At 51.5% G+C, this 26,062-nt stretch overlaps 1 protein-coding gene across 1 annotated transcript in view; it reads left to right on the top strand.

Moving 5' to 3' along the window:
* The window catches only part of ARHGAP32 (Rho GTPase activating protein 32), a 152,463-nt gene extending 127,290 nt beyond the window's left edge, over positions 1-25,173 (top strand). The window contains exons 11-21 of the mRNA XM_058819022.1: positions 3,156-3,258; positions 6,287-6,431; positions 7,038-7,120; positions 9,299-9,406; positions 10,633-10,778; positions 12,727-12,928; positions 13,693-13,838; positions 14,768-14,842; positions 15,424-16,275; positions 16,915-17,783; positions 18,852-25,173. Of these exons, the coding sequence (XP_058675005.1) occupies positions 3,156-3,258; positions 6,287-6,431; positions 7,038-7,120; positions 9,299-9,406; positions 10,633-10,778; positions 12,727-12,928; positions 13,693-13,838; positions 14,768-14,842; positions 15,424-16,275; positions 16,915-17,783; positions 18,852-21,086 (4,964 nt within the window). The 3' untranslated portion in view covers positions 21,087-25,173. The remainder of the gene's footprint in view (positions 1-3,155; positions 3,259-6,286; positions 6,432-7,037; positions 7,121-9,298; positions 9,407-10,632; positions 10,779-12,726; positions 12,929-13,692; positions 13,839-14,767; positions 14,843-15,423; positions 16,276-16,914; positions 17,784-18,851) is intronic.
* Positions 25,174-26,062: the final 889 nt, after the last annotated feature.

The raw sequence follows: 26,062 nt of genomic DNA on the forward strand, positions 1-26,062 counted from the left end.
TCTGCTGCCCCGCACAGGTCACACCTGGGCCCCACTCATCTCCCAGTGCCCTAGTGCCATGCAATTCACACTTCAGCCCTTTCTGGCCGCTGCTTGAGTAGGACAGAACTCCTTCCCTGCCCATTTCCAGCCTTAAAAACTTCCTCTTCCAAGAGGTGTTGAATCTTTTTGAATACAGGCTTAAGTGTTGTCCTCCAGAAGTGTTTTTGAGACACTATGAGAATTTCAGGCCTCGTGTTCCACCTGCTCTGCTCGGATCTGTCCTTGTGAGGTTCCGGATGACTGGAAGCTGGCCAATGTGATACCCATTCACAAAAAAGGTGCAAAGGAAGATCCTGGTAATTATAGACCAGTCAGCCTGACCTCAGTACCTGGCAAAATAATGGAACAGTTTATATTAAGCGCTATCACGCAAAATTTACAAGATGGCCAGGGTATCAGACCCAGCCAGCACGGATTTAGGAGGGGTAGGTCATGTTTGACCAACCTGGTCACTTTTTATGACCAGGTAACCCGCCTAGTGGATGCAGGAAGGCTGTAGATGTTGTTTACTTGGATTTCAGCAAGGCCTTTGACACTGTCTCCCATAGCACACTCCTAGACAAACTCACAGGCCGTGGCTTGGACAGGAGCACTCTTTGCTGGGTTCAGAACTGGCTGCATGGCCGGGCCCAGAGAGTGGTGGTGAATGGTGCTGCATCCAGCTGGCGACCAGTCACCAGTGGTGTCCCTCGGGGGTCTGTGCTGGGGCCAGTTGTTTAATATTTTTATTGATGACATGGATGAGGGTTTAGAGTCCTTTATTAGCAAATTTGCAGATGACACTAAGCTGGGAACGTGTGTTGATCTGTTAGAGGGACAGAGGGCTTTGCAGAGGGACTTGGAACGGTTGGATGGATGGGCAGAATCTAATGGGATGAAGTTCAATAAGTCCAAGTGCCGAGTCCTGCACTTCGGCCACAATAACCCCCTGCAACGATACAAGCTGGGGACAGTGTGGCTGGACAGTGCTCAGGTGGAAAGGGACCTGGGGGTGCTGGCTGACAGTCAGCTGAACATGAGCCAGCAGTGTGCCCAGGTGGCCAAGAAGGCCAATGGCATCCTGGCCAGTATCAGGAATGGTGTGGCCAGCAGGAGCAGGGAGCTCATTCTTCCCCTGTACTCAGCACTGGTGAGGCCTCACCTGGAGTATTGCATCCAGTTCTGGGCCCCTCAGTTTGGAGGGACGTTGAGATGCTTGTGCGAGTCCAAAGGAGAGCAACGAGGCTGGTGAGGGGCTTGGAGCACAAGCCATATGAAGAACGACTGAGGGAGCTGGGGTTGTTCAGCCTGGAGAAAAGGAGACTCAGGGGTGACCTTATCACTCTCTTCAGCTTCCTGAAGGGTGGCTGTGGTGAGCTGGGGGTCGGTCTCTTTCTCCGGGCAACAACAGACAGAACAAGAGGACACAGTCTCAAGCCGCACCAAGGGAGATACAGGCTAGAATTAAGGAGGAAGTATTTTACAGAAAGAGTGGTCAAATACTGGAATCATCTACCCAGTGAGGTGGTGGAGTCACCATCCCTCGAAGAATTTAAAAAAAGACTGGATGTGGCACTTGGTGCCATGATCTAGTTGAGGTGTTAGAACATGGGTTGGACTCGATGATCTTAAAGGTCTCTTCCAGCCTAGAAATTCTGTGATTCTGTGATGGACGTGTACCCAGCGTGCCCTGGGTGTGTGTTCACTGAGAACCTCTTGCCTTTCCCAGGTTCAGGGTGTGTCTGTTGGTTCCATCAGCTGTGGTCTTCTTTGGAGCTCCCTGATGCTGAGGTAGCCCAGGGCTTCACCTCCACTGGTTTTTGTTCCCCAAAAAGCAGCACTTGGTTCCCAAGGCTCTTGGCTTAATGTACAAGGGCTCTGCTTGCCTCAAAATCTGCCCTGCTCATCCCTGGGAATGTAGCACTGGAGCCTGGCTGGCTCAGTTCTGGCTGTCTCTAGGTGCCTTGGAGCATCCCAGGTGCAGGCTCTAATCTGCTCCTGCTGAGCCTGTGGCTGATGTGCTGCAGGATTTACAGCTTTCCCTGTGTCCTGTGCTCCAGCATGCAACAGACAGGGGTATCCTTGTCCTGGATACCCCTGCTGATTGCCGGGGAGCCATGTGAAATGAGCCTTTCCTCCAGCTCTGAGGGTTGGCTGCAGGCTGGGGAAGCAGCCCTTGGAGGCTGGGGGGAGCATCCAAGTGCAGCAGCACTGGGGAGCACAGTGCTTGGCAGATGGCATTTGCTGTGGTGTAAGGGGATTTGCCACATGACCTGCTCAGCATCGGTGTCACGTGTGCACTGATCAGACCTGGCATCTAAAGAACACACTGAGATCAGCAGAGGAGCTGCTGCAAAAGGCTGGCTGGCAGGGGGATGCACAGGGATCCCAGCTTTTCCCATCAAGGTTTGCTGATGCTCACAGGAGCTCCATCCTGGTTTTCTCTCTGTGTTCAGGGCAGTTTTAGTGTCTATTGTAAATCCGGTGATTTGCTTCTCCTCATGGATGGACACACAGCTCCAGCACTGGATGTGCATGAGCCTGGGAAGCCAGCTGGAAGGAATGGGGTGGTGAAGCGGCTGCAGTATTAACTTGACACCTAATTATATCCCCTGGGCTGATTTTTCCATTCTGTCATGCCCTGCTCTGTCTGCACTTTCTGGGAGTGTGGGATGCTGTGAAGCTTCCATATCCAGCCATGCTCTGGCAGACATTTAAGATGAAATTATCAGTTGTAAAAGCTCTCCTTTCTGTGCTGCCAAAAGTAGCATCTCCCTGATGTTTGTATTTCCTTGAACCAAGCAGGATAGGTTAGTTCTGTATAGATTTGAAAGTATTTATTCCAGCTCTTCTGGAATGGGATTTCACACCACAGTTCCCATGGGAGTTGCCATGGAACCTTCACTGTCTCTGACCAGAACTGGCTTTTTTTGACCTGATTCATATTCTGGCATTCCCTTGTTGAAGCAGGAACACTTCTGACCAGTTTCCACGTGGACTCCTGAAGTTACATTTCCTACAGGCTTTCTTCCTAAGGAGGAACTGTAGCCAGGGCCCAGGTGGGGGCAGTTTTTGGCAGCTGCCAAGGGCACAGCCTGAAGCAGGTCTGTACTAACCATGCTGTTGTTGTTCAGTGCCCCAGGTGCTCAAGAGCTGCACGGAGTTCATCGAGAAGCACGGCATCGTGGATGGCATCTACCGCCTCTCCGGGATCGCCTCCAACATCCAGAAGCTGCGGTAAGATGCAATAAACCTTTTGTTATCATGCACTGGCATCCTGGGAGCAGCACTGATAGCATTGTGTGGTGTCACATCCCAACCAGCATCCCTGCTTCTGGTGCTTCCAGCTCTGGAACTGAATCAGTCACACACAGCTTGTGCTGTACCCAACTGACATAACCCAAGGCTGTTTCCACACTGCATAAAATAGAAAGGCAAGCAATGGAATGAAAGTTATTTCTTTCTTTTTATGGCCTCTTTTCTTAAGTACAGGCATCATTTATAGTAGGGGGGCAGGGCACAGCCTGGCCTTCCTCTGCACATCCCTCCTGCACGAAGCTTTCCTTCAGGATAAAGTACCAGGATCCTGGTATCACTGTGCTGCCATCTTCCATTTCTGTTCTTTCTCTCTCCAGGAGCCCTTTGGAGCAGCCAGTGTTGCTGCCTTGGGCTCCTGGCTTACCAGCAGTTAATTGGGAATGTGCAAAGGATGTGTGCCTGAGTCTGGTGGGGGCATTGCTGTGCTGCACAGGGAAGGGCCAGGAGTTTTCTGGTTAGGAGCTGTTCCCACCACAGCAAACTTCCTTTCCTCTCTCATGAGGCTGTTGTCCTCCTGTGGTTTGGTGTAGAATGCTGTGCTGTGGAGCATTGATGTGCTGGGTGGATGGGACTCACCAGCACTGCTCCTGGGCCCAGGGCCAGGCCAGGGCAGCACAGGGCTATTTGCCATGGGCAGAGTACCTTTTTTGTACCAGCTGTCCCCCAGTTCAGTGGGCAGGTTTGAGCTGGTACGGTGACTGTTCAAACCCTTGGATGGATGGGGTTGTTCTGGTTCAGATTAATCCTGTTCCTTATCCCAGCAAGTCCCATTTAAAGAATCTGGTCCCAAGGTTTTTATATGCAGGATCTAAAGGCTCTAACTGGAGCTGTGACTGAATAAAACATTTGCCATTGCTTCAGTTATATTCCTTTATTCCCTATTTTGCCTTGTGCTGGACCATCCATCTAATCTCTGCCCTAGTCCATTTTTTTCCTTTGTGTTACCCAGACCACTTTCTCCTTCATTGTGTATCAAGATGCTTTAAAAATGGTTTTCTAAAATTGTAATGGCATCATTCCCTGTTGTAGTGCAGAGAATGAAGTGACAGCCTGTTTTCCAGGTTTCTGAGATGTTCCAAAGACAAAAGGAAGGGAGTACATGGCATAACTCATTGACACTGTCCTGTTCATGTAAATCCCTACAGATTTTGAGTGTTTGATGAACATAAGACACATCTTGCTGCAGTTCCCAGCTGTATAAACAGGGCATCAGGCTCATTCCAAAGCTGGGGCTGCAGTATCCTTAGAAATGAATCACTGTGCTTAGATTTCCCATAGAAGATCTGGATCTCCTGGATTTAAAGGGCTTTTTGGTTGGAGAGAAGGTTAGAGAATTTATTCCACATGGGAGATTTCCATGGAACAGATGTTGGCTCTCCAGTAGGGCAGTAGCTGCCTTTATTTGGCAGGTGGGCAAAGAGCCACTGTTGATTTGGGGTGTTGATCCCTGGATCCTGGTATCCTGGCTCTTTTTGAGAAGCTGTGCAGTTGTTCTTCACCTAACAGAATCTTCCTTTGGGTCAGAAGGAATAACATGTAGCTCTGGAAACAGCCAGTGCAGACAGGAGGAGGGTTGAATGTGGTGGGGCACTCCTCTCTTCCCTCCATATTCACTTCTGCAAGGGAGCATTTGACCGAATGTGAGCTTTATTCCTAGGAAAAACCACTGGAGTAGGGCAGGATATGGGCAGGGAGTTTGAGCCAGGGCTGAGTGTGTCTGTGTGGGGTGGGCTGGTGCCTTCCTGGGCTTTTCTGCAGAGTTGAGTTTTTGTCCTAGATGTGAGCAAGGGATGAGTCAGAAGGTGCCTGTGGAAGTGATGTGTGCTGGACACTGGGCATGTGGAAAATTGGATGCTTCCTTTCCTCCTCTGCTGTCCTCAGGGTGAGGAAGGGATGGGCTGTTCACCCTCAGAAGGTGGGGAGCACTCTTGCCCCTTGTCTGGTGGGAGTGAAAGGCTTTCCATGAGCAGTGTCCATGTCCAAGGATGGAAGGGGTCCATCCTGATTCCAGGAGGGCTCAGCTACAAACACACCTGGAGCCCTGGGTATGTTCTGCTCCTCAGGCAGGGTGAGCTCAGGGGTTCTGTGACCTTCTGGGCACAACCTGCCAGCTTTGGGTGGGGGACAGGACAGGGACAGGGATGGGGCACTGCACCCAGCCCACTCCCTGTGGTTGCAGTGCTGGCAGGATGAGTCCCATGGCTGTGAGCAGCCTAAAGGCTCTGGCAGGGACCCCAAGGTTCTGCAGCTCCCAGGGCCTGGCTCACAGCTCTCATGGCCCTGCAGTGTCCTGCTAATTGGAAACAGCACTGCCCAGCATACATGCCAGCAGCAAGGCAGCCCTCAGCCTTCTGAGCTCAGCTTTTATTTCATAATCATTGGTGATTGGGTCTTTTTCTCTCTCTGAAAACCAAGGGAGTGCTATGGGGTTTTCTTCATGTGGTTCCTGGCTGTCTTCTCCCTGTAGCAGAGGCAGGCTCAGCTCACCAGCTCATCCCCCAGGAATTCTGCACTCACTGGTTTCCATGTGCTGCTGATGGAAGTGATGCTGGCAGGACTTTATCATTGCCATTTGCAGGCCTTTGAAATGCAGGGGGACAGCAGCTCTCATCGTTCCTATGGGCAATCCCAGTCACAGCCCTTGGGAGTTAAACTTGTGGGCTTGGAAGATGTTCTCTGGAGACTTTGCAAAAAGCCCTGATGCAGCAAAAGGGATTGCAGCCAGTCAGTTGTAAAATTAACTGAAAATGCTTTATTAGAAAAAGGAAAAGTCTCTTTTTTGAAAAATATCCCCACTGGCTGCCCCACAGTCGTGGGTCACGTGGTTTTGTGACTAAGTGTTTATTTTTTCCTGTAAATCAGGAAAGCCTTGCTGTAATTTGTGCTGGGTTTGATTTCATTCCTCCTCCTCAGAGCCCTTTACCCATTTCTCCGTTCTCATTGCCAGCCACGAGTTTGACTCCGAGCAGATTCCTGACCTGACCAAGGACATTTACATCCAGGACATCCACTGTGTGGGCTCCCTGTGCAAGCTGTACTTCCGAGAGCTGCCCAACCCCCTGCTCACCTACCAGCTCTACGAGAAGTTCTCTGTGAGTGTGAGCCACATGTGGGGCACTTCCTCCTCCAGTGGGCTCTCAGCTGGTAGAGCAGAGAAATCCTGGAAGCTGGACCTGCCTTCCACACACTTCCCTCTCTGTCTGCTCTGCCTCACTTGGGGTTGTTAGAGCCATCAGAAGGGTGTGTCACCAGAATTGCCAGCCTGACACTGTGCTGCCCACACTCCTGATTCCACCCTGCCATTCCAGGAGGGGCTGGCAGTGCCCTGGGGTCTGAGGGGCCTTTTCTGTGTCCCCTTTAAGTCACTCAGAGGTGCCTTTGTCCCCTCTGCCACACTGTGTTGGTTCCACTTGTGGGGCCACAGCAGATGGTCCCTGGCACAACTCCCATGCTTTGCCATTTCCCAGGAATGGGATTGGAAGCAAATGCTGCTCTGAGCTGAATGTCTTCTGCAGAAATTCTCTGTGCCATTAACATGCCCCAGCTCATGACTTATTTGCCCTTCCTTACATGATCCATATGCTGCTCAGTCCCCAAGACAGACCCCCCCGACCTAAGGGGAGAAGAGCTACAAAACCCACCTGACTGCCAAGGTTTGGGATTTATTTGCAGCTGAATCTTTTCCTGCCTCATTCCAGGATGCTGTTTCTGCCGCTACAGATGAGGAAAGGCTGGTTAAGATCCACGATGTGATCCAGCAGCTGCCTCCTCCCCACTACAGGTGAGTGCAGCCTTTGGGGTGTTGTGGGCACTTTGTGAGAGGAATTCTGTAATTCCAGTTTCCCTCTCAAGACAGCCACACTGTGCCTCTGCATATTGAAATGGTTATGGCTGTCCAAAGTTGGTTTATATTTTAATTAGCTCCTTACCAAACACTGTCCACTAAACATGGTCTTACTTCAGGTCCTTAGAAACTCCATCTAGGAGGGAAATAGGAGCTTGTTATGTCAGAGTAAGGAAACAGTTTTATTGTAGGGGGGTACAATACCAGTGCTAACAGCACTTTTAAAAAAATGAAATACAGCCAAAAAATTGCTCAGGCCTTCAGCCAAACTTGGTCAACTGTATTTTGTCTCCAGTTTGCCCCTCCCTGCAATAATAGTAATTAGCAAATAACAACAATGCTCTCAGAATAACTGATGTAATTAATTATATTAGTGTAATGTATTAGAGTAGCATAATATGGTGTTTAAAAATCACCAATTAAAATACTATATTTAAGCCAATTAGTAGTAATAAGAAATTGTGCTATATGGTAATGAGTCTTGACTAAGAACAACATTTTAACAGTCTTTAGTATTAAAAATTATGGCAGGCTATGGTGAAAAGGTACCAGACAAATTGGTATTGGTGATTGGCTTTAACAGCTGTATAGAATACTGCATGTTAATGAGACTAACAGTAATAACTGGTGATGCATGGTATGTAGCATTCACTAATTGGGAATTGTAATTGGTAGAAATAGCTAATGACAACATATGGTGGAAGTTATTTATAGATGGGTAGCTGTTTTAATTGGCTGGGCCAGCTCCCCTGATGTGTCCCAGTGGTTCAGGTAAGTGACCATTTGGGGTGCATGCAGGCAGTATTTGGCTATTGATGCCTAATTAGAATATTTCATTACAATCATCAATTGATTTTTGTAATGTACATTAGTGTATGTTAATCTACAGGTGAAGTCAGAATTCTGGTCTGAGGGGTCAGGTGTAACACATGAGGACAGCTACTGATAACTATTTATAGTCATTTCTGCCAATAAATGTTTAAATTTCAGTTACTGTGATGTGTGGTGATTAGCTGGACAATTGCAATGCTGCAATGAGTGGTATAAATAACTAATTATAAAAGTTAACTGGGGTTTAACTGATGTGTTATAAACTACAGCTGTGTTACTTGCTCTTCAAATAAGGTTGGCTAGTTGGTGCAACAGCTGCTGCTTCTAGTAACTAATTTCAATATTGATGTTAATTGAGGGGGTGTGGCCCTTTAAAAAATAAACTGATCTCTTCCTTTTCATTCACCTTTTCCCCTGAAATGATTTTTAGTTTATGGGGCTGGTCAAACTGGGTTCTGGTACCAGCAGCATGTCAGTCTCAGGGAGGGGGCACAGCCAACAGCAGCATGTGGAATGCTGTAGGTCACAGGGTGCTGCTCTCCTTTCCTGGGCTTTGCTTGGAAAAAGGAAAAAACACTTTATTTTTCTGCTGCTCAGTGATGAGAAGTCGCAGGCAGGAGGTATCTGTTTGGTTTCCAGACAGAGCCATTTTCTTTACTTCCAATCTTGTCTATTTGTGGAATTTTGAGCCCCAAAACACCCTCTCTGTTCCATCTCCCTTCCCCCCCGAAACGAATAGGCTGTGAGACAAGACACAAGCCAGGGGCACCAGGAGGGTACAGCAGCATTTTCACTGCCACCTCCTGCTCCCTCCTCCCTAGTGTGTATCAAACTTAATAGACAAATCCCACCATGTTTTAATATGAACAGAAGCCTCTGAAGTTTAACCTTCTATCTGCATTACCAACCTCTGAGAAACCCACAGCCAGTATTTTCATTGTTCTGGGGTGTCTAAATCAATACTCCCCCCATCCCAGGATGAGCATTCCACATCCTTCCCCACACATCCCTGAGCAGCCCCTCACAGCTGTCACACACCTGCAAAGGGTTTTTCCTGGAACTGTCCTTTCCTTGAGCCTGGGCCAGTCAGGAGAGACTCCCCTGAGCCCAGGCTGTGTCAGTACTGCCAAAGCCAGCTCCACGGTGGGGCTGAGGGGAAGGAGTTCAGCATTCCTTTCTGGGAGCTGTCAGATCACAAGGAAATAATGAGCTGGGTTTGTGCTGTGGATCACGGCCTGGCTTTGCTCAGTGGTGCTGAACATTTGCCTCTCTCCTGTTTTCCAGGACACTGGAGTTCCTAATGAGACACTTGGCTCGTCTGGCTGATTATTGCTCCATCACAAATATGCACACCAAGAACTTGGCCATCGTGTGGGCTCCAAACCTCCTCAGGTACTCTGGGATTTTCTCATTTCAATAGAAAAGAAATGTTTACATTTATAAGCAACAGATACCCCAGAAAATCCCAGCTTTCAGCAGCTGGAAAGAGCTCTTCCTCTCTTCACCCCGTGTACTCTTCACCTCCTGTAAAATATGGGAAATTATTCTAAGCAGGATTTAAGATTGGCTGGCAAGTTCCTGACCTCATGATGTAAAACAGCCCCTGTGTTATCCTGTCTCACACAACACAGTTCCACTGGCTGCAGTTTTGTCAGTAGTAACAAGGAAGAATTCCCTGAACCCTCTTTTAGAGGATAATTTCTCTTCTCTTGGTTGGATGAAACTGATGTGTCCTTGATCATCCAGGAGAATTTCTACAGTGGCATCACTGATTTCCCATTGCATAAGTCTCTAGAGTCTAATTTGACAGCTTTTGGCTGCAAGAATTCAAACTTACAGAAATTAACTTGGATAAATCTGTTTTGAATCTGGATGATAGGGCACTTTAATGGTGTAACTTAAAAATTTTGCTTTAAGAGAAAAAAATATTATCCTCCTGCCCTTTATTGTACTGATTTCTCACCTGCTGTTGTTACCAACCTGAGAAATCTGAGTGTGCAGTTTATCATGGAATCCTAGAAGGGTTTGGGTTGGGAGGGATATTAAAGCTCATCTAGTGCCACCCCCTGCCATGGGCAGGGACACCTTCCCCAGGTTGCTCCAAGCCCTGTCCCATCTGCCCTTGGACACTCCCAGTTCATTCAGGTGGGCTCCTCTTTCTGGCAATTCCCCCACAAGCAGTGGAGTGACCTCATGTTTGAGTTTGCTTTGGTGAGTCCTGGAGCATTCACTCAGCAGGATCAGGTGGAGACACTCCCTGCCTGGGGGAAAATCCTCTTAGAGGCCACAGCAAGTTTACACAACAGCACTGCCTTAAACTGTGCCAGTCATGGAAATGAGTTAACAAAAAGCTCTTGATTTTGGCTGTTCAGTGTATTAACCTCAATTCAGACCTGTCCCACACTCCCCAGTGTTCCTCTTGCCCCATCAATAAGGCTTGACCCTGGAGCTGAAGTTTGGCCATAAATCCCCACAATCAGCGATGATTTGTGAGCGTTGCCGAGATGTAACCCCAGCGGTGCCTGAAGCCCTTTGTGGCCGAGCCCCCGGCCCTGCAGCCCCACAGGAGCCCAGGCCTGGCCCAGCAGGAGCCTCTTCCCTGTGCTGTGTCCCTGCAGGTCCAAGCAGATCGAGTCGGCGTGCTTCAGTGGCACGGCCGCCTTCATGGAGGTGCGGATCCAGTCGGTGGTGGTGGAGTTCATCCTGAACCACGTGGACGTGCTCTTCAGCTCCAAGCTCAGCTCTGTCATCCGCGATGGGGCAGGTGGGTGCTTCCCTGGGGCAGGAGAGCAGCGCTGCACGGCTGCCTGAGCTCCTCTGGGACATGGAAACATGTTTGTTTTAACCTGGAGGGCACATTTCTGGGTTGGGATGCCAGAACCCACACAGAGATGGCCTGCTTTTAGAAATTGCTGTCAGTACCTTTCTTAAAAGCTACAGATGCCCCACAGGAATGCAGACATGAATGTTTTCTACTTCTGTGTTCTACCACTGAGAAATTGCAAGGAATCACTTAAATATTTTTCTCTCCTGCTCCCTCTCCTTTTTAAAGCCATCTTTTCTGGTGCTCCTGTATACTTACCCATTGGAGCTAAGTCTGTCTGCCCTCATCCCTTACCTTAAACACAAATAGAACAAGCTGGTGTAAAGCAGTCTCTCTGCATTCAGTCATGTTGAGGCTAAGAAACTGAAATCTTGCACTTGCTCAGGCTGATGTTGCTGTAGGATGAGGAATGAACCTGGAGCACCTGATATGTCATCCAGCCTTGGAGCCTACAAATTCCCTTGAGTAACTGAGACCATGTATCTTTTCCATTGAGAAGGAGCAGAGTTGCACCAGGAGGAAAGTTTACTCTCTGTGTTAGTATGGCTGCCACAAGCTGTTCCTGCTCCTAAGCAGCATTAAGGCTGCACCATCTGCCTTGATAACCTGCCTGTGACTGAAACATGCACAGCTGCTGCAGTTAGCACCACCTGGGGACTGCAGAGAGCTGTGTTTGCACTGTATTTGCTGCTCCCTTCTTTTAAACAAACCCTACCTCTGCTTAGGCTAGCAGAGTTGATCCAAGTCCAGCTTTTTCTCCTACTGTAGGGCAGTTCTAAGTCCATGGAAGCCAGAGGTTATCTTGGCTGAGCAGTGCCAGCCCCAGCAGGCTGACTCTGCCAGGGGAAGGAAGATAAGCATGCTCAGAATCCCAGCCAGATGATTATCCAGGCTTAGAATGGCCCATGTAAATTCAGCTAATTGTTTAATGACTTGGTCATTTGCATTCAGTGGCTTTGACACAGCCCTGGCAGGGAGCAGGGTCAGGCTGCTGGGTTGGCTGAGTGCAGGAGTTCTGCATTCCAGAACGGCTTCCTGGGAGCCTCTGGGTGTGAGCACAGCTCCTGCACCCACTGCTGAGAGGGGGAAATGGTGCTGCCAAACCTGTTTTAACCCAAACTTGACCCAGGACAGCTGAGTGATGTTTACAGCTCCTACACCCCCCACAGACTCTGCATCCTTCACACAGAGCTGTGCTGTTCCAGGGACAGCCATGGAACTGGACCAAGCAGGATATTCTGCACTGATACAGCTCCCCCAAAGCCTGAACTCACCTGGGAATCACCCCAGAAACACCTGTGCCAGAGGCAATGGCAGACACAGGAGAGCTGCTCCTACAGCAGACTCCCCATAATCTCTCCAGTGAAGCTGTCAGCAGCAGGAGGCAGCAGCAGCTGCTTTCAGATTTTGCACATTCATCACCAAAACCAGGCACAAGCTCCAAAGGCCACAGGCAGGCCACACAGCAGATTCTGTTTGCTGTGTCCAGGTACACTTTGGCTTGTAGCAGCTTCAGTCACACGTGGCATTTCCTGCTGCACCGAGAGGTGAAATCTGGGAATGACCCAGACAGGTTTTATACAAAGGAAAAACATAATTTTCTTTACAGGCTCTTGCATCATACAGATGAAGGAAAATGTGTCACAAAGGTTTCCATCCTACCTGCTTGCCTCTGTTTTGTTTTTTTTTTTTTTAATACACTAAACCATCATTCTTTTAGTCATCAACATATCTGTGACGTTGTGATCACATTTTGTCCACATCTTTCAATGGCTGGGATAACAGAGGTTCAGAAAAACACAGCACCTCCCTAGACACACAGAGCTGAGCTTTGATCTCTGCACTGCCTGTGCTGACTCTCCCTGTTGCCTGTGGTTTTCCCTTGCAGGGCACAGCTCTTTGTCCCGGCCCAAGTCTCTGCTGGTGTCCTCCCCCTCCACCAAGCTGCTCACGCTGGAGGAGGCTCAGGCACGGACACAGGCCCAGATCAACTCTCCCATCATGGCAGACAGCAAGTACATCGAAGTGGGAGAAGGCCCAGCAGCTTTGCAGGGGAAATTCCACACAGTCATTGACTTCCCATCTGAAAGGTAGAGACAGGTTTCCTCTCCAGCATGTGTCATAATGGTGTTATTTTGAATACAGCAGGAATTTGCTTATATTGACTTGGGACTTGTTATATATGTAAATATTGTGGCCAGTTTTCTACCTGCTTTTGACTCTGGGAGGATTCAGCTCATATCAGTGATGTTGGTTTAGCCAAATAATTTGTGCTCCACTCCCTCTTGTTTTCACCAGGGATATCATTTAATGTATAAATCCATGTTGTCTGTGATGAAGAGATGCCTGGACCAGTCACACACAGAAATGTAAACAGGGTGAACACCTGCAGATGTTGGGGTTTTGCAGGACTAAGTGCTCTTCACAAATCCAGGTTCCCTTGAAATGGAGCAGTTGGACAGGCTCAAGGACACTGGAAATTAAATATGGTAGTAGAGGAGACTAAGGTGGTTTTATAGCAGGAGTGAGAGATGCTTTTGAACACCTTTATGGCTGCCCAGCTTCCCAGAGAACTGGGGCTTCTTCCAGAAAATTCATCCCTTGGCTGCTGGACTGGACAAGGAAGAGCCTTTCCTCACCTGCACTGCAGCTGCTTTGTGGAGTTTGGGGGAATTTACACAGCAAGACTTTAGGGCTGAGCTGGAAGAAAGAAAACATCCTCAGCTGGGAAAAGAGGGAGGTTCCAAGTAGAAACCTGGAGTTTCTGAGCAGAAAGCAGAGAGTGCTGGTAACAAGCAGCCAGGATTGAGCTGCAGCCTACCCTCCATCCATGTGTTCCATTTTCTCTCCCCAGGAAAAGGCCTCCCAGCAAGATGAAGAAGTCTCCAGTGGGGAGCTGGCGTTCCTTCTTCAACCTGGGAAAATCCTCCTCCGTGTCCAAGCGCAAACTGCAGCGCAACCCCAGCGAGCCCTCGGAAATGAAAGCCATAGCCCTGGCAGGTGAGGCCCCCTTCCAAAACCCGGCGTGTCAGCAGTGCAGAGTGATGTTTCCAGTGGGCTTTTATCTCCTTCTAGCGTCCAAGCCGTGCATGACACCTCCAGAGCTCTTCTTTCCCAATGGATCTCGGGCAGCTCTGGAGCCTGCCAGGGCTCGTAGCTCTGTGCTTTGCTTGGAACAGCTTTGGAAGGATAAGATGTGGCTGCTGCTATCACAAGTCACAAGATAATTCCTTCTGACACTCTCATTATGAAATGAGAATACAGTTCTCATTCCCCTTGCTGTTCTCAGAAGAGGGAAAGGCACCTTCCCACAAACACATTCTCTCCAAAAGCTGTACCAGAGTACCCAGAGAAGGCAGCCAACAACCCTTTGCAGTCACAGCCAACATATGTAGGTGGAATTCTCAACCTTTTCCATATATAATGTTCTGTTTCTTTGCAAACTTAAAAATAGCAACAACATGTTTTTGCAGTAAAACACATCACAAATCCCAGAATATGGGCCCGGGAGAACTTTTATCCCCTCATCTCTGAAGATTGATCTTTAAATTCTTACCCTCACAGCCTTCACACTCGTTTATGATGCCCTTCAGGACTGTCTCCTCAGAGACTGAAATTATACTTTAGTTTTATAGTTTTATACCCTGTTTAGTGCCCATAAAACAGGGTCTGTAAATGTTCTTTCCTTCCCCCTTTTTGAGGGGTTTTGCTTGTGGGAAATTGTTTCCCATCCTGTCACCTGCAGCAGTCATCGCTTGGGTTGGTCACTGTTTTCAGGTAAAATGAGAATCAGAAACCCACCTTCAAAACAAGATTACTCATTACAGTGAGGTTGGTGCTAGAAATGCATTTGTGTTTTTCCTGCCACTGTTACCCAGCTAAATGGAAACCCCTTTCCTAACTGATGCCTGTGTGGTTCCTTCCTTCAGGAGGACGAGGAGACAGCGGGACGCTCCGCTCGGCCAAGAGCGAGGAGTCCCTCACCTCCCTGCATGCTGTGGATGGTAAGGCAAAATCCTACCTGCACTTCCAAGAAATGGGCATTAAGGGAGGCACTTTGACATCTCTGGCTGTAGATATTCAACAGGGCAAGTTTTCCACTGCTCCAGGGGAACCTGAACTTGCTAACTGATGAAGCAGCTTTCTGCTCCCAGCGCAGATGAATCTTACAGAAATGCTCTTCATGGCTTTTCCTGCTTTTAAGGTTGAAAAAAGCAAACCTTTTGCTTTGGTGTAGCTGATGCTGCTTATGTTTATTCCTTGGCTCTTCCCCTTGCTATTTCAAGGTTGACAGAGCAGCATTGTGGAGGAAAGTGCTCTCTGAGAAAGGCCTTTAGCACATTTAAAGTGTCTTTGCTTGTGCTCACAGCTTAGTTTCACACTAAATCATGCCTGGCAAGTGCTGTAACAGAGTTTAAGCAAATGGAATAAGCAGTCAATGCCAAGGATGTTACTTTGTGTGCAGAGATCACATGGGGAGCCTCTCGCTGCCTTAGGGCTGCTCTGACCACCCCCACCCCCGACTGGGTCTGGCCCCCTGGGCAGGAGCTCTGGTCACTGACCCACGGTGTCTCCTCTCTTCCAGGTGAATCCAAACTGTTCCGGCCCAGAAGGCCCAGGTCCAGCAGCGATGCCCTGTCTGCCTCCTTCAACGGGGAGCTCCTGGGGAACATGAACCGCTGCAACTCCTACGACAACCTGCCCCATGACGACAGCGACGGCGACGAGGGGCTCATCCACGTCCCTGCCCTCATCTCCCCCCGCTCCTCGGAGGACGTGGACCTCAGCCCACCGGACATCGGCGTCGCCAGCCTGGACTTCGACCCCATGTCCTTCCAGTGCAGTCCCCCCCAGGCGGAGTCCGAGTGCCTGGACAGCAGCACCTCCCTGCTGGAGTCCGTCGATATAAATAAGGAGAAGCCAAGCCTGCTCAAGAAGGATTTAGAATCAGGCAGCCAGTCCCAGACCCCAGGCAGTGCCACAAGCTCTGAGCCAGTGTCCCCTTTCCAGGAGAAAATGAGTCCCTTCTTTACGCTGGACCTGAGCCCCACAGAAGAGCAGGCCTGCAAACCCCTCAGCTTCTCACCCAAGACAGCCCGAAAGCCCATCAAATCTCCACCACTGAGCACAGAACCAGTGTCCGTTGTGCTACCCAGCCGTATGCCAGAGGCCATGGGAGGAGTGCCCACCACATCCAGGAACTCCTCTGCTTCCAGCTGGAGCAAAGAGATTGGCATCACTGAGATCACAAACAGGTCCCCAACCCAGATGTCCTTGCCCCTGAAAAACAGTGAAACAGGAACAGGGGAAGGAGCCCACCAAGAGCTGCAGCATCCCCAGCTAGTGACTGCTTGCAAAGCAGAGTTGCCAGAAGAAGGGGAGAGAGCCATGCCAAGCAGTCAGAATAAGACTGTACCCAGTGGACACACCCAGCCAGGTACAGTGCATTTTCCTCCATTCTTTCTTTAAGTTCCAAAGGGGAGCTGCTCTCAGAACCGTCCTCCTCTGCGTGCCTTTAGGAGAGGGGATTGCCTGTCAGTTCTGGTCACGAGTGTCTTGCAGGGCTGTGCAGATCAGTAAAGTCTTAACCTCTGCCTTCTCCCTACATCACACAAATCTCGGATAATTTCCATAATGCTTTATATTCCGCTTTTTTTTTCCCCATCCTCTCATACGTGAAAATCTCTAGCATGTCCTTCTCAATCATTTCAGCCAATAGACCATCTAAGACTTTTCCTTTTTTAAATTAAAAATCTGCCAACACTCGAAGAAGGGACCTTTCTGCCTAAAACCTTATGATCAAAATTGTGTAAGGGTATCTCATTCTCTGCTACCTCCTTCCTACCTCTAGAAATGCAAGAGGAGCCTTTAGACAATCTCTTGGGTTTTTTCCTCTTTGTGATGAACTGCTGTGCTGTCAAGCAGCGTTTACCTGTGAGACACAAGTGTTTCACATCAGAAGGAACTGCCACTGTGAAAGTGTGGAGAGCATCTATTTTTTTATAATAGTCATTAAGGTCACTCTCCTTATTGGGTAACATAAAATCACTCTCTCTCTCAATTTTCCCCCCATTAGGAGCAGTTGCCCTCGACTCCCCCCAGGATCCTGTTCCCGTCAGTTCTGTGTCTCTTATCCCTCCTCCTCCTCCGAAAAACGCAGCGCGTATGCTGGCCCTAGCGTTAGCCGAGTCCGCACAGCAAGCATCCGCCCAGTCCCACAAAAGGCCAGGAGATGCTCATGCTGAAAGCACAAATTATGGAGAGGCTGAAGCTGGCACAGCTCTAGAAAAGCTCCATCTCTCTGCGGGCGCTCCCGACAAGCTCCACCTGTTCACTGCTGTGCCCGAGAACCGCCTGCACTTCCAGCCCGGGGCACCTTTAGAGCAGGACTGCCAAGGCACGGCCGGGGAGCAGAACCACCCGCCCGGCGCACCTGGAGGCCAAGAGCCCCCGCCTCTCCACACGGGCATGCCTGGGGACACGCCTGGCAGCAGGGATGCGGAGCAGGAGCAGTCCAGCTTCCACCTCAGCAGAGCGGGGGACAAGGAGGCCTTCCCGGCCCACGTGGGGGACTGGGAGCGCGCGGCCCTGCACGGCCCAGGGACGCTGCCGGAGCGGGAGCTGCCCGGCCCGGAGCCGGCTGCGGAACAGCCCCACCTGCGCGCGGGCCTGGCCGGGGACAAGCTGCACGCTCCCTGCGCGGCCGAGGACAAGCTGCAGTCTCCCTCCGTGGCTCCTGCTGGGGACAAGGGCGCCCCGGCCGCGGTGCCGTACCTGAGCACCCTCCCGGGCCCAGAGCCCCGGGCCCCGCCCGGGGCCGCCCCCCAGGCAGACGTGAGCGTCCCACCCGCGCCGCGCGCGGCCACGGCCCCGGCACAGAGACAGGAGCACCAGGCAGCCGTGGGACAGGTGCCAGCGGCCAAAGCACCCAGCGGCTCTGGGCAGGTACGTGCTGCGCCCTGCACAGCTCCTCTGAAATGCTGAGCACTGGCAATGTCGGTCCAAATCCAAATGGCAAGGGGGGGAATTGCAGGAAACTGGGAGTGATGTGGGTATAACACAGACACAGCCTTGTAGGAAATCCTGTGCTGCTTTCCTAAGGGAGCATCCTGTACGGGAATATCCACTCTTCTTGGTTTTAAGGAAAAAAGTATTTGCAGGGGCAGGTGACAGAGGGATTGATAGTTCAGAATGCTCAGACAGAAGAATTTTTGCATCCTCTGAAAGGGTCCTCTTCCAGCATCCTGGTTAGGTTCTTGTCCAGTCAGCAAAAGGATGAGAGGACACAGTTTTAAGCTGCACCAGGAGAGGTTTAGGTTGGGCAACAGGAAGAATTTCTTCACGAAAGGGTGATTAGGTGCTGGAAGGGGCTGCCCAGGGAGTTAGTGGAGTCCCCATCACTGGAGGTGCCCAAGGAGCAACTGGACATGGCGCTTAGTGCTCTGGGCTGGTGACAAGGGGGAGATTGATCTCAGGTAGGACTCCATGATCTCAAAGGTCTTTTCCAAACTCAGTGATTCTGTGATTCTGTTAAACAAAGCAGGTCAGATCGCTTGTGCAGCATTGAAAAATTTCCATCAGAAATCTAAAGCCCGCAGCCTGTGAAACACGCCTGGCTGCCACCCATCTTAAGCCCTGCAGCCACATTTAAGTCAGGAATTTCTACTTTACTGCACTTCTTGATCTGCTCACCATTAACATCAGACTTTTAAAAGCAGACCACCTAAGGAAACACTGAGGGTAGCGCGTGAGGAGACAGCCACCTCCTCCCTTCCTCTGGTTTGGCATTTGCAGAACACACCAGTTGTGATGGGGCCCTAAAAACTGCAGTGGCATCATGCCTTCCCATGCTGAGAGAGGGAACCTACATGTCTGTCGGTCCCCAACAAACAGAAACCAGGCACAGATATGCTGGAATGGAGGAGATCTGTACAAGAGTCTGGGATGTTCTAACTATAGAACAGCAGAGAAAAAGCTGCTTGTCCCTAACTTTGTCTGTTTTCTTCCCTGCAGATGTGGAGCACAGCTACACCTGAAAAGCCTCCGGAGCCCACACCAGGCTTTGTCTCTGAGAACAGTTCCAGTGCCCGTGGCTCCTCTTCCATGCCTGCAGGCCACCAGAGCCACTTGGAAAAGCCTCGGGAGAGCACGAGGGCTCCCCCTCTGCACCTGCGCTCCGAGTCAGTCCCTGCCCCCTCCTCCTACGGCTTCACCCCACCCGTGCCACCCGTGAGGACACTGGAGAGCAAGATTGCCGCGGCCATGCACTCCAACAACACGGACGCCATCAACAACTCCAACTACCACTCCTTCCTGGCCTCCTCCATGCTGGCATCCTCCGTGGAGGAGGCGCTGCTGCCGCCGCCACCGCCACCGCCTCCCAAGCACTCGTCCATGCAGCCGGTGTACGTGCCGCACCCCAAGGCGGAGAGCCTCCCCGAGCCCGCGGGGCCTGACCCCTACCTGCACACCAAGCACCAGTACCGGCCCGAGAGCGTCCCTGCCCACGGCTACCACGGCAAGGCCGAGCAGCACCAGCCCTACCCGCCCCGCCCGGAGCCGCCCGTCACTGCAGGCGCGCGCTACGGCTCCTACGGCACGCAGGGCAAGGGCTCTGCCGCGGGCCTGCACCCCAAGCCCCGCAGCCGCACCGACTTCGTGTCCTCCGTGAGCTCCGCGGGGCTGCGGGGCAGCGGCTACGCCGAGGAGGCCCCCCCGTACCCCACCATCCGCAGGGTGCAGTCGCTGCACGTGCCTGGCCCGGCCGCCGCCGTCCGCTCCGTGCCCATCTCCCGCACGGAGGTGCCCCCGGACGACGAGCCCGTGTACTGCCCGCGGCCCCTCTACCAGTACAAGCCGTATCAGCCCCACTCCGACTACCACGTCACGCAGCTCCAGCCTTACTTTGAGAACGGGCGGGTCCATTATCGCTACAGTCCCTACTCCAGCTCCTCCAGCTCCCCCTTCTACGCCGCGGCCGACGCGAGTTTCTGTGACCTGGATCCCTACAGCACCGTGCGGGTCCGGCCCTTCCACGGCCTGCCCAGCCGCGAGTTCGGCCCCTACGTGTCCCGGCTGCAGGGCAAGGGGCTGTACCGCTACCCCAGCCTGGCCGCCTACCCCCGGGCGGGGCTCATCAACCACCTGGGCAAAGAGCACAGCTTCGTGAGCAGGGACGTGCCCCCCGCCCCGGACATCAAGCACATGTACATGTCCTGGGACCTGGAGGACATGGAGAAGTACCGCATGCAGTCCATCCGCCGCGAGAGCCGCACGCGCCAGAAGGTCAAAGGGCCCCTCATGTCCCAGTATGACAACGTGGCCCCGCTGCTGCAGGACGAGCTGGGGGGCCTGGATGCCGTCCACCTGCGCAGCAAATCGGATCCTGGCAAGAGCGGCCTGCTGACCGTGGCAGAAGGGAAGGAGGGCAGGTACCCGGCCAAGGCGGCCACGCCCGAAGGGGACGAGCGTTACTACGGGCAGCACGCGGAGCCTGAGCTGGACCGAGCCCTCTATCACGGTGGGGGCTACGGGAACGGGCAGCCCGAGAAGCCGTCCCTGCCCCAGAAGCAGAGCAGCATCCGGAACAGGAAGATGCACGAACCAGGCAGCAGCAGCAGCGAGCACAGGACGTATTTGCAGCAGGAAGCCAACCATAGGCAGCCTTCCGAACCCAAAAATGGGCCCCCCTACCCTGAGTACAGGCCCAAGGGTGGCCCGGAGCCCTCTGAGCCCATGGGCTACCAGCACTCGGGCAGCAAGTACATCCCAGGCAGCCAGGAGACCCTGAGGCTGAACCACAAGGAGGGGAGGCTGGCAGAGGACAGGCCGGACCTGGAGAGGCCCCGAGGCAGAGCGTCCATGGAGAAGCACTCCAGAGACTGCTACAAGGAGGAGGAACACGCCGCCCCTCCCGTGGCGCCGCCGCCCAAGCCCGAGCGGAGCCACAGCCTCCGGATGCGGGAGCACCCCGAGCCCATGGAGAGGGACTCTGCCCTGCTGTACCCCTACCAAACCCTGGGCAAGCGCCAAAGCACGATGACTGTGGTGTCCCAGTACGATAATCTGGAGGATTACCATACCCTGCCTCAGCACCAAAGAGGGGGCTATGCTGGAGCGGGGGGCTTCGTGCCCCCTGGCTTCCCCCACGTGCACAGCAGAACTTACGCCACGGCGCTGGGGCAGGGAGCCTTCCTCCCCACAGAGCTGTGTCTGCAGAGGCCCGAGACAGAGGTGCACGTCGAGTGAGCTCTGGGGGGGACGAGGGATAGAGTCTAAGCAGCCTCTGCTGGACAGTGGACTGTTTTATTTTTTCAGTGACAGTAAGAAACTCCCCGACCCTGCCCCAGTGAGCAAAGCAAAGCCCCCTCAGCCCTCCCCTGGCCCCCACTCACTGTTTTTATGTAGTAGAGCTATAGATTTTCATGTAGTTTTGAGCCACCTGGGAGGACAGGGCAGGCTGTTGGCACACGGGTGTTGCCAGAGGCCGAGCAGGGCTGACACAGATGCTGTTGGGGCAGGGAGGGAAGGAGTTTGCCCTTCCCAGAAGTGACACTGGCTGCTCCTCCCCACACCCAGGGTCCCGTGTATGATGGGCTGTGCACAATGGACTGTGCCTGCAGCTCCATCCTGCTGCAAACTGCCCGTCCCAGCTGGCTCCAGGAAAGGGCCGTGGAGGATCCTCGGAGTTACACAGAGAGAGTGGGGCTGGGCAGGGCTCCCCAGGGATCCTCTCCTTGCTGAGGCCCTGCCTGTCCTGTGGCTGCACCCACTGCAGCTGCTCTGAGCTGGGTGGGGGCCTGTTCGATTTCAAGCCCAAGGAATAGGCTCTGAAGCCAGCTCAGAACACAACACACTTGTTACATTTCTTGCTTATTAACAAGCTGCTTCTGCCTACAAGAAAAAAGTCCATTTCCTTCACATTTCTCTGTTGTAAGCAGAGGCCAGCTGCAGGAGCCATGTAGGACAGGTTTGCATTTCTCACACCAAAAGAAATAAACTACTAAACTACACCAAACCCAACCCCCAGAGCTGGGAACAGCACACCCATTCCATGCCAGTCCTTCCTCTTTGCTGCAAGGTTATCTGTGGCCCATATAAGCTCATTCCATCCTGTGGCTGGCAAGACTCTTGTCATCTCACTGTAAAAAATACTAAAAAAATAGATTTTAAAAAAAGTCTATAGGATTATGTAAATCAGAGCCTTCCTTGCCAGCTGTGTGTGACAAGTTGTCTGCATGAGCAGCTGCCCTGGGCCAGGTCCTGCAGCAATTCCATCAGGGAATGCTCCTGCTGAGCTTAAGCTGGAGGTCTCCACACTCTCTGCAGCCTCTGAGCTCCATGCTAGGCAGAGATCCCTGTGGAGTTGTGGCACACAGGGAGCAGTGATGAGCCCAGGTGCAGTTCCTCCAGGACTCAGTGAGTAGGAACAGAAGGCCAGTGCACTCTAAAATACACCAACAATGGTGTTCAAGCTGTTGAAAAGCTTTGATATTGTAAAAACAGCCTGGCAGCCCTTCATGCTGCCTCTCAGACTCCCCAGGCCTCACACCCCCTGTACAAATAAAGCACATCCATTCCATTAGGTAGGGCTTGCAAGCAATACTTGAGATTTAGCAGTTTTTAAATGTTCACTGATAAATTCCAAGGCCATTCCTGTTCCGTGTAGTTGAAGAACTTCTCTACCTGTTTCAAATCTCTAATCTTTTATGAAAAACCTGGAAGTCCTGCAGTTAGCACACAGCTGCTTAGGTGGGGCTTTTTGAACAAAAAGTTTCATGACTATTTTGGGACTATTAAATCCTAAGGAAAGTCTGCTTCTAGTTGCTGACTACTCTGTAGCTTTTTGCTTCTTTTAACCTTGGAGCCTTGTCTGGGGCTGTTTCAGTAACTACCTTCTGGATATATTTTATTGTGCAATGCTGGTGTTTTAAGCATTTTGTTTAGAAGAGTTCTCACATGTTATGGAATGAAATCAGGCAGTAAGAAAAAAAGAAGAAAGAAAAAGAGAAAAAAGCAGCACTGTGATCCAGGTTACCACAATCTCCTCATGAAGAATTCCCAGGTAGAGGGGTTGGGGTTTTTGGTGAGGGAATGCTTTTTGTAGTGTTTTCTTTCAAGGAAAACTGACAGAACTGCACAGAAAGGGACCACTGGGTGAGCCACCCTGTCTCCACTGGCAGTAACTCCCAGGCAAGGCTGAGCTGCCCTGGTTCCTCGGAGCCAGGCTGGATTATCTGTGCTCCCCAGCAGAGCTGTGTTGTGCCAGGACCAGCCTCAGCCCCTGGCTACCTGCCAGGTCTCCAGTTGAAGCAGGGATAAGTGTTTGGTTCAGGCTATTTGGGATTCAGGTAAAGAGAGCTGCAGGTCCAACCTCTCTCTCTGTGAAAGCCTTAACTCCCCCCTGCCCTCAGCCTCCCCTCCCTCTGCCTGGGCCTTACGTCAGCCAGGACTATCCTGCCACTGCCAGGGGCTGCTCCAGCTCCTGGCAATTGTAAAGCCTCTGAATTTTCCTGCTCGAAGCCACTGTCTCCCTGTAGAGCCCAAGTGCCATCCCTGACAGCCTCTGCTCCTCAGTGCTGTGCTGCTCTCCCTGCATTGTGTCAAGTGCCAGGTGCAAAGCTCATCCCATTGGAAACAAACCCTTCAGCACCTTTCCCAAAGGGCTTCTGGAAGTGCACACCTGTACCCTAACCCAGAGGGCTGCTGCAAACAGCTTTTGGGAATGAGAGGAAGAAGCCAGCAGAGAGAGCAGAGACTCTCAGCCACCTCCCCTTGGTGTGCAGCCACAGCCAGGTGTGCTCCGAGGGTGGGAGCTCTCCAAGAACCCAAACTCATGTCCAGCACTGCTGAGCCACAGTACAGAATTCAAAAGGGTGAAGGCACCAGCTTTTCCCAGGTAACACAGACCAAAACATTTCCTTTATTGTTCCTCCTGCCCACAGCTTCAGCTGCATCCTGCATGATCCTGCCCTGCCAAGCCATACAGTGAACTATGCAGTCCTGCTCCTGCTCTGGGCTCAGTCTGCTGGTCCTACAGAGAGTTTTACATCCTCATTAACTCCAGAATTCATAGGTGAGGTTGGAAAGGGTGTCATGCATCAGAACAAGGCAGACAGGTGACACCAGGAGTCTCAGGTGGGTGAGCTGGAGGACGGTGACAGCCCAGTCCTGTGTCCCAGAGTGGAGAGAGCAGGAGGACAGCAACACAAATAATCCTCTAATCCAAGTGCAGTTGTGCTTGGGCTCAGTAATTCTTGCCTGACCACGTCCCCACGAGGTGACAGCAGCTCTGTTCTCAGCAGTTCCCTCACATGGACACTATTGCGTCTAGAGCTGCCACTCCCTCTGTTTCCAGCAGAGGGTCTCCAGTGCATGCAGAATGAGGCTCCAGGAGTGTGCTCCAGCTCTGGATTTTCACCTCTGCTTTGGAGCAGGACGTGACCCGCAGGAGCCCTTCCTTGGGAAGGGGAGTGCAGTCATAGGTGAGTAATGAGGACTTGGCCCCTATGAAGTCTTAAGTAAAGCATTAATTTCTGATTTTTGCAGAGTCTAATCAGGTGATATCTATATGCATCTCTGAGAACACCCCCACAACTTTGTGCCTATGTCTTTGCAGTGATCCCCCGCCCCTGCTCCCCGCTGGGGGATCAGTGAGGATTGCACAGTGGTAGTAAGTTGCTACACAAAACCAAAACCGACTTGAAAACGTTCTGGTCCTCTTTGACCCCAGAAGGGACAGAACCTCAAGTGTGCTCTGCCATCCCCCGGGCTGGTGCCAGGGCATTGACTCAAGTGGTGTGTTACATGTCAGGAAATCCGGGTGAGAAGTTGTTTTCCCTCCTTTCGTTGTGGCGGCTTAGGCGCGTTCCTGTTCCCCGAGCCCAGATCCCTGTGAGAGGCATGGTGTGGTGTGAGCCAGCACCACGTTCCTCCTGTGTGCACAGCCCTGCCTTGTCCAGCTGGGGGGAGGGAGGGGAAAAAAGGGTTGTTTTGCCGTTCATTTTCCTGCTGTAGAAGACTTGATTTTTCTTTCCCTGAGCCGCATGAGAGAAACATCCCAGAAAGTCTTGGGTTACCTTTGGAGTTCCCTTCACTTTAATTTATAGAGTGTCTTTTTTTGTGAACTGGTGTAAAATGTATATGCTGACAAGCTCATGTATTTTTATGTAAATATTTTTTGTGGTTCCCCACTTGCCCTTCTCTGTAAATATTTAGAATTCTCATATTCTTCTCACCTTGTATGATGCAGATGTGGTTTTGTTTCTGTTTTTTATTTGTACTGTAATGCAACAATCCAGACTGAGGTGTCTTGTGGTATTAAACAAAAGCAACAGTCCCACTGAGCTCACACTCAGATGTGCAACTTGACAGCATTAATCAAGCCAGGTTAAAAACTACTCAGGTGTGCCTGTGTGTATTTTTTCCTCTCTGCCTCATTAATTAACAGCCTACTTAAAACACAAAACAGGAAGAGGCAGCTTGGGGCCGTGCCTTGGAGGGAGGGATGCTGGCAGGCAGCTAAGGATGAAGGAGGTGACTTTGAATTCCCATGCCAAGGCTTTGGGCTTATCTGTGCCATTGCACCTGTGCCCATTGCTGCTTCCTAACCATAAATAAACCTGCCTGGGCTGTTTGAGTGTCCCTTTCCTCTCACCCAGCACGACAGCACAAGCAGAAACAGCCTGGCCCTGGCAGTGAAGGCACAGGGCAGATGAAGTCAGGACAAACAGATGGCACAGGCCACCTCAGAGTTGGCTGGGAGGGATTCTGGGCACCACAGTAATACTGCTCATAATTAATAGCAAAAAGATGATTAAAGGAAGCAAATTTCAAACATTTTTAACACTCTAAGAAGGATCTCTCACAGTTCTTCCATCCAGTAAATAATACTGAGTGTAGACCTGCTGCCAGAAATAGGAGCAGCCTGATCCTTCTCTGCATGGAGGACAGGTGACCCCACTGCTCATGGACCTGTGGGGTGGCTCCTGCTGTGCAGTGCAGCTCTGCCCAAGGCTTTGTGTGACTGCACAGGGGCTGCATTAGGGCCCTTGGAAATCTTTGCCTCGTCTGCTCTCAAACCTCACTTCAGTCCAGATCTGCTTATTAATGCACATCCAAACTTGGTGCTGCTGTCCTTGTAAGGTCCCACCGGCAAACCCAGCAGCCCACCCCTCCTCCCTGAGCCAGGAATTCCTGCTCTTCAGAGCCAGGAGCAGAGGCTG

This window comes from Ammospiza caudacuta, chromosome 23, assembly GCF_027887145.1.
Source record: "Ammospiza caudacuta isolate bAmmCau1 chromosome 23, bAmmCau1.pri, whole genome shotgun sequence".
NCBI lineage: Eukaryota > Metazoa > Chordata > Aves > Passeriformes > Passerellidae > Ammospiza > Ammospiza caudacuta.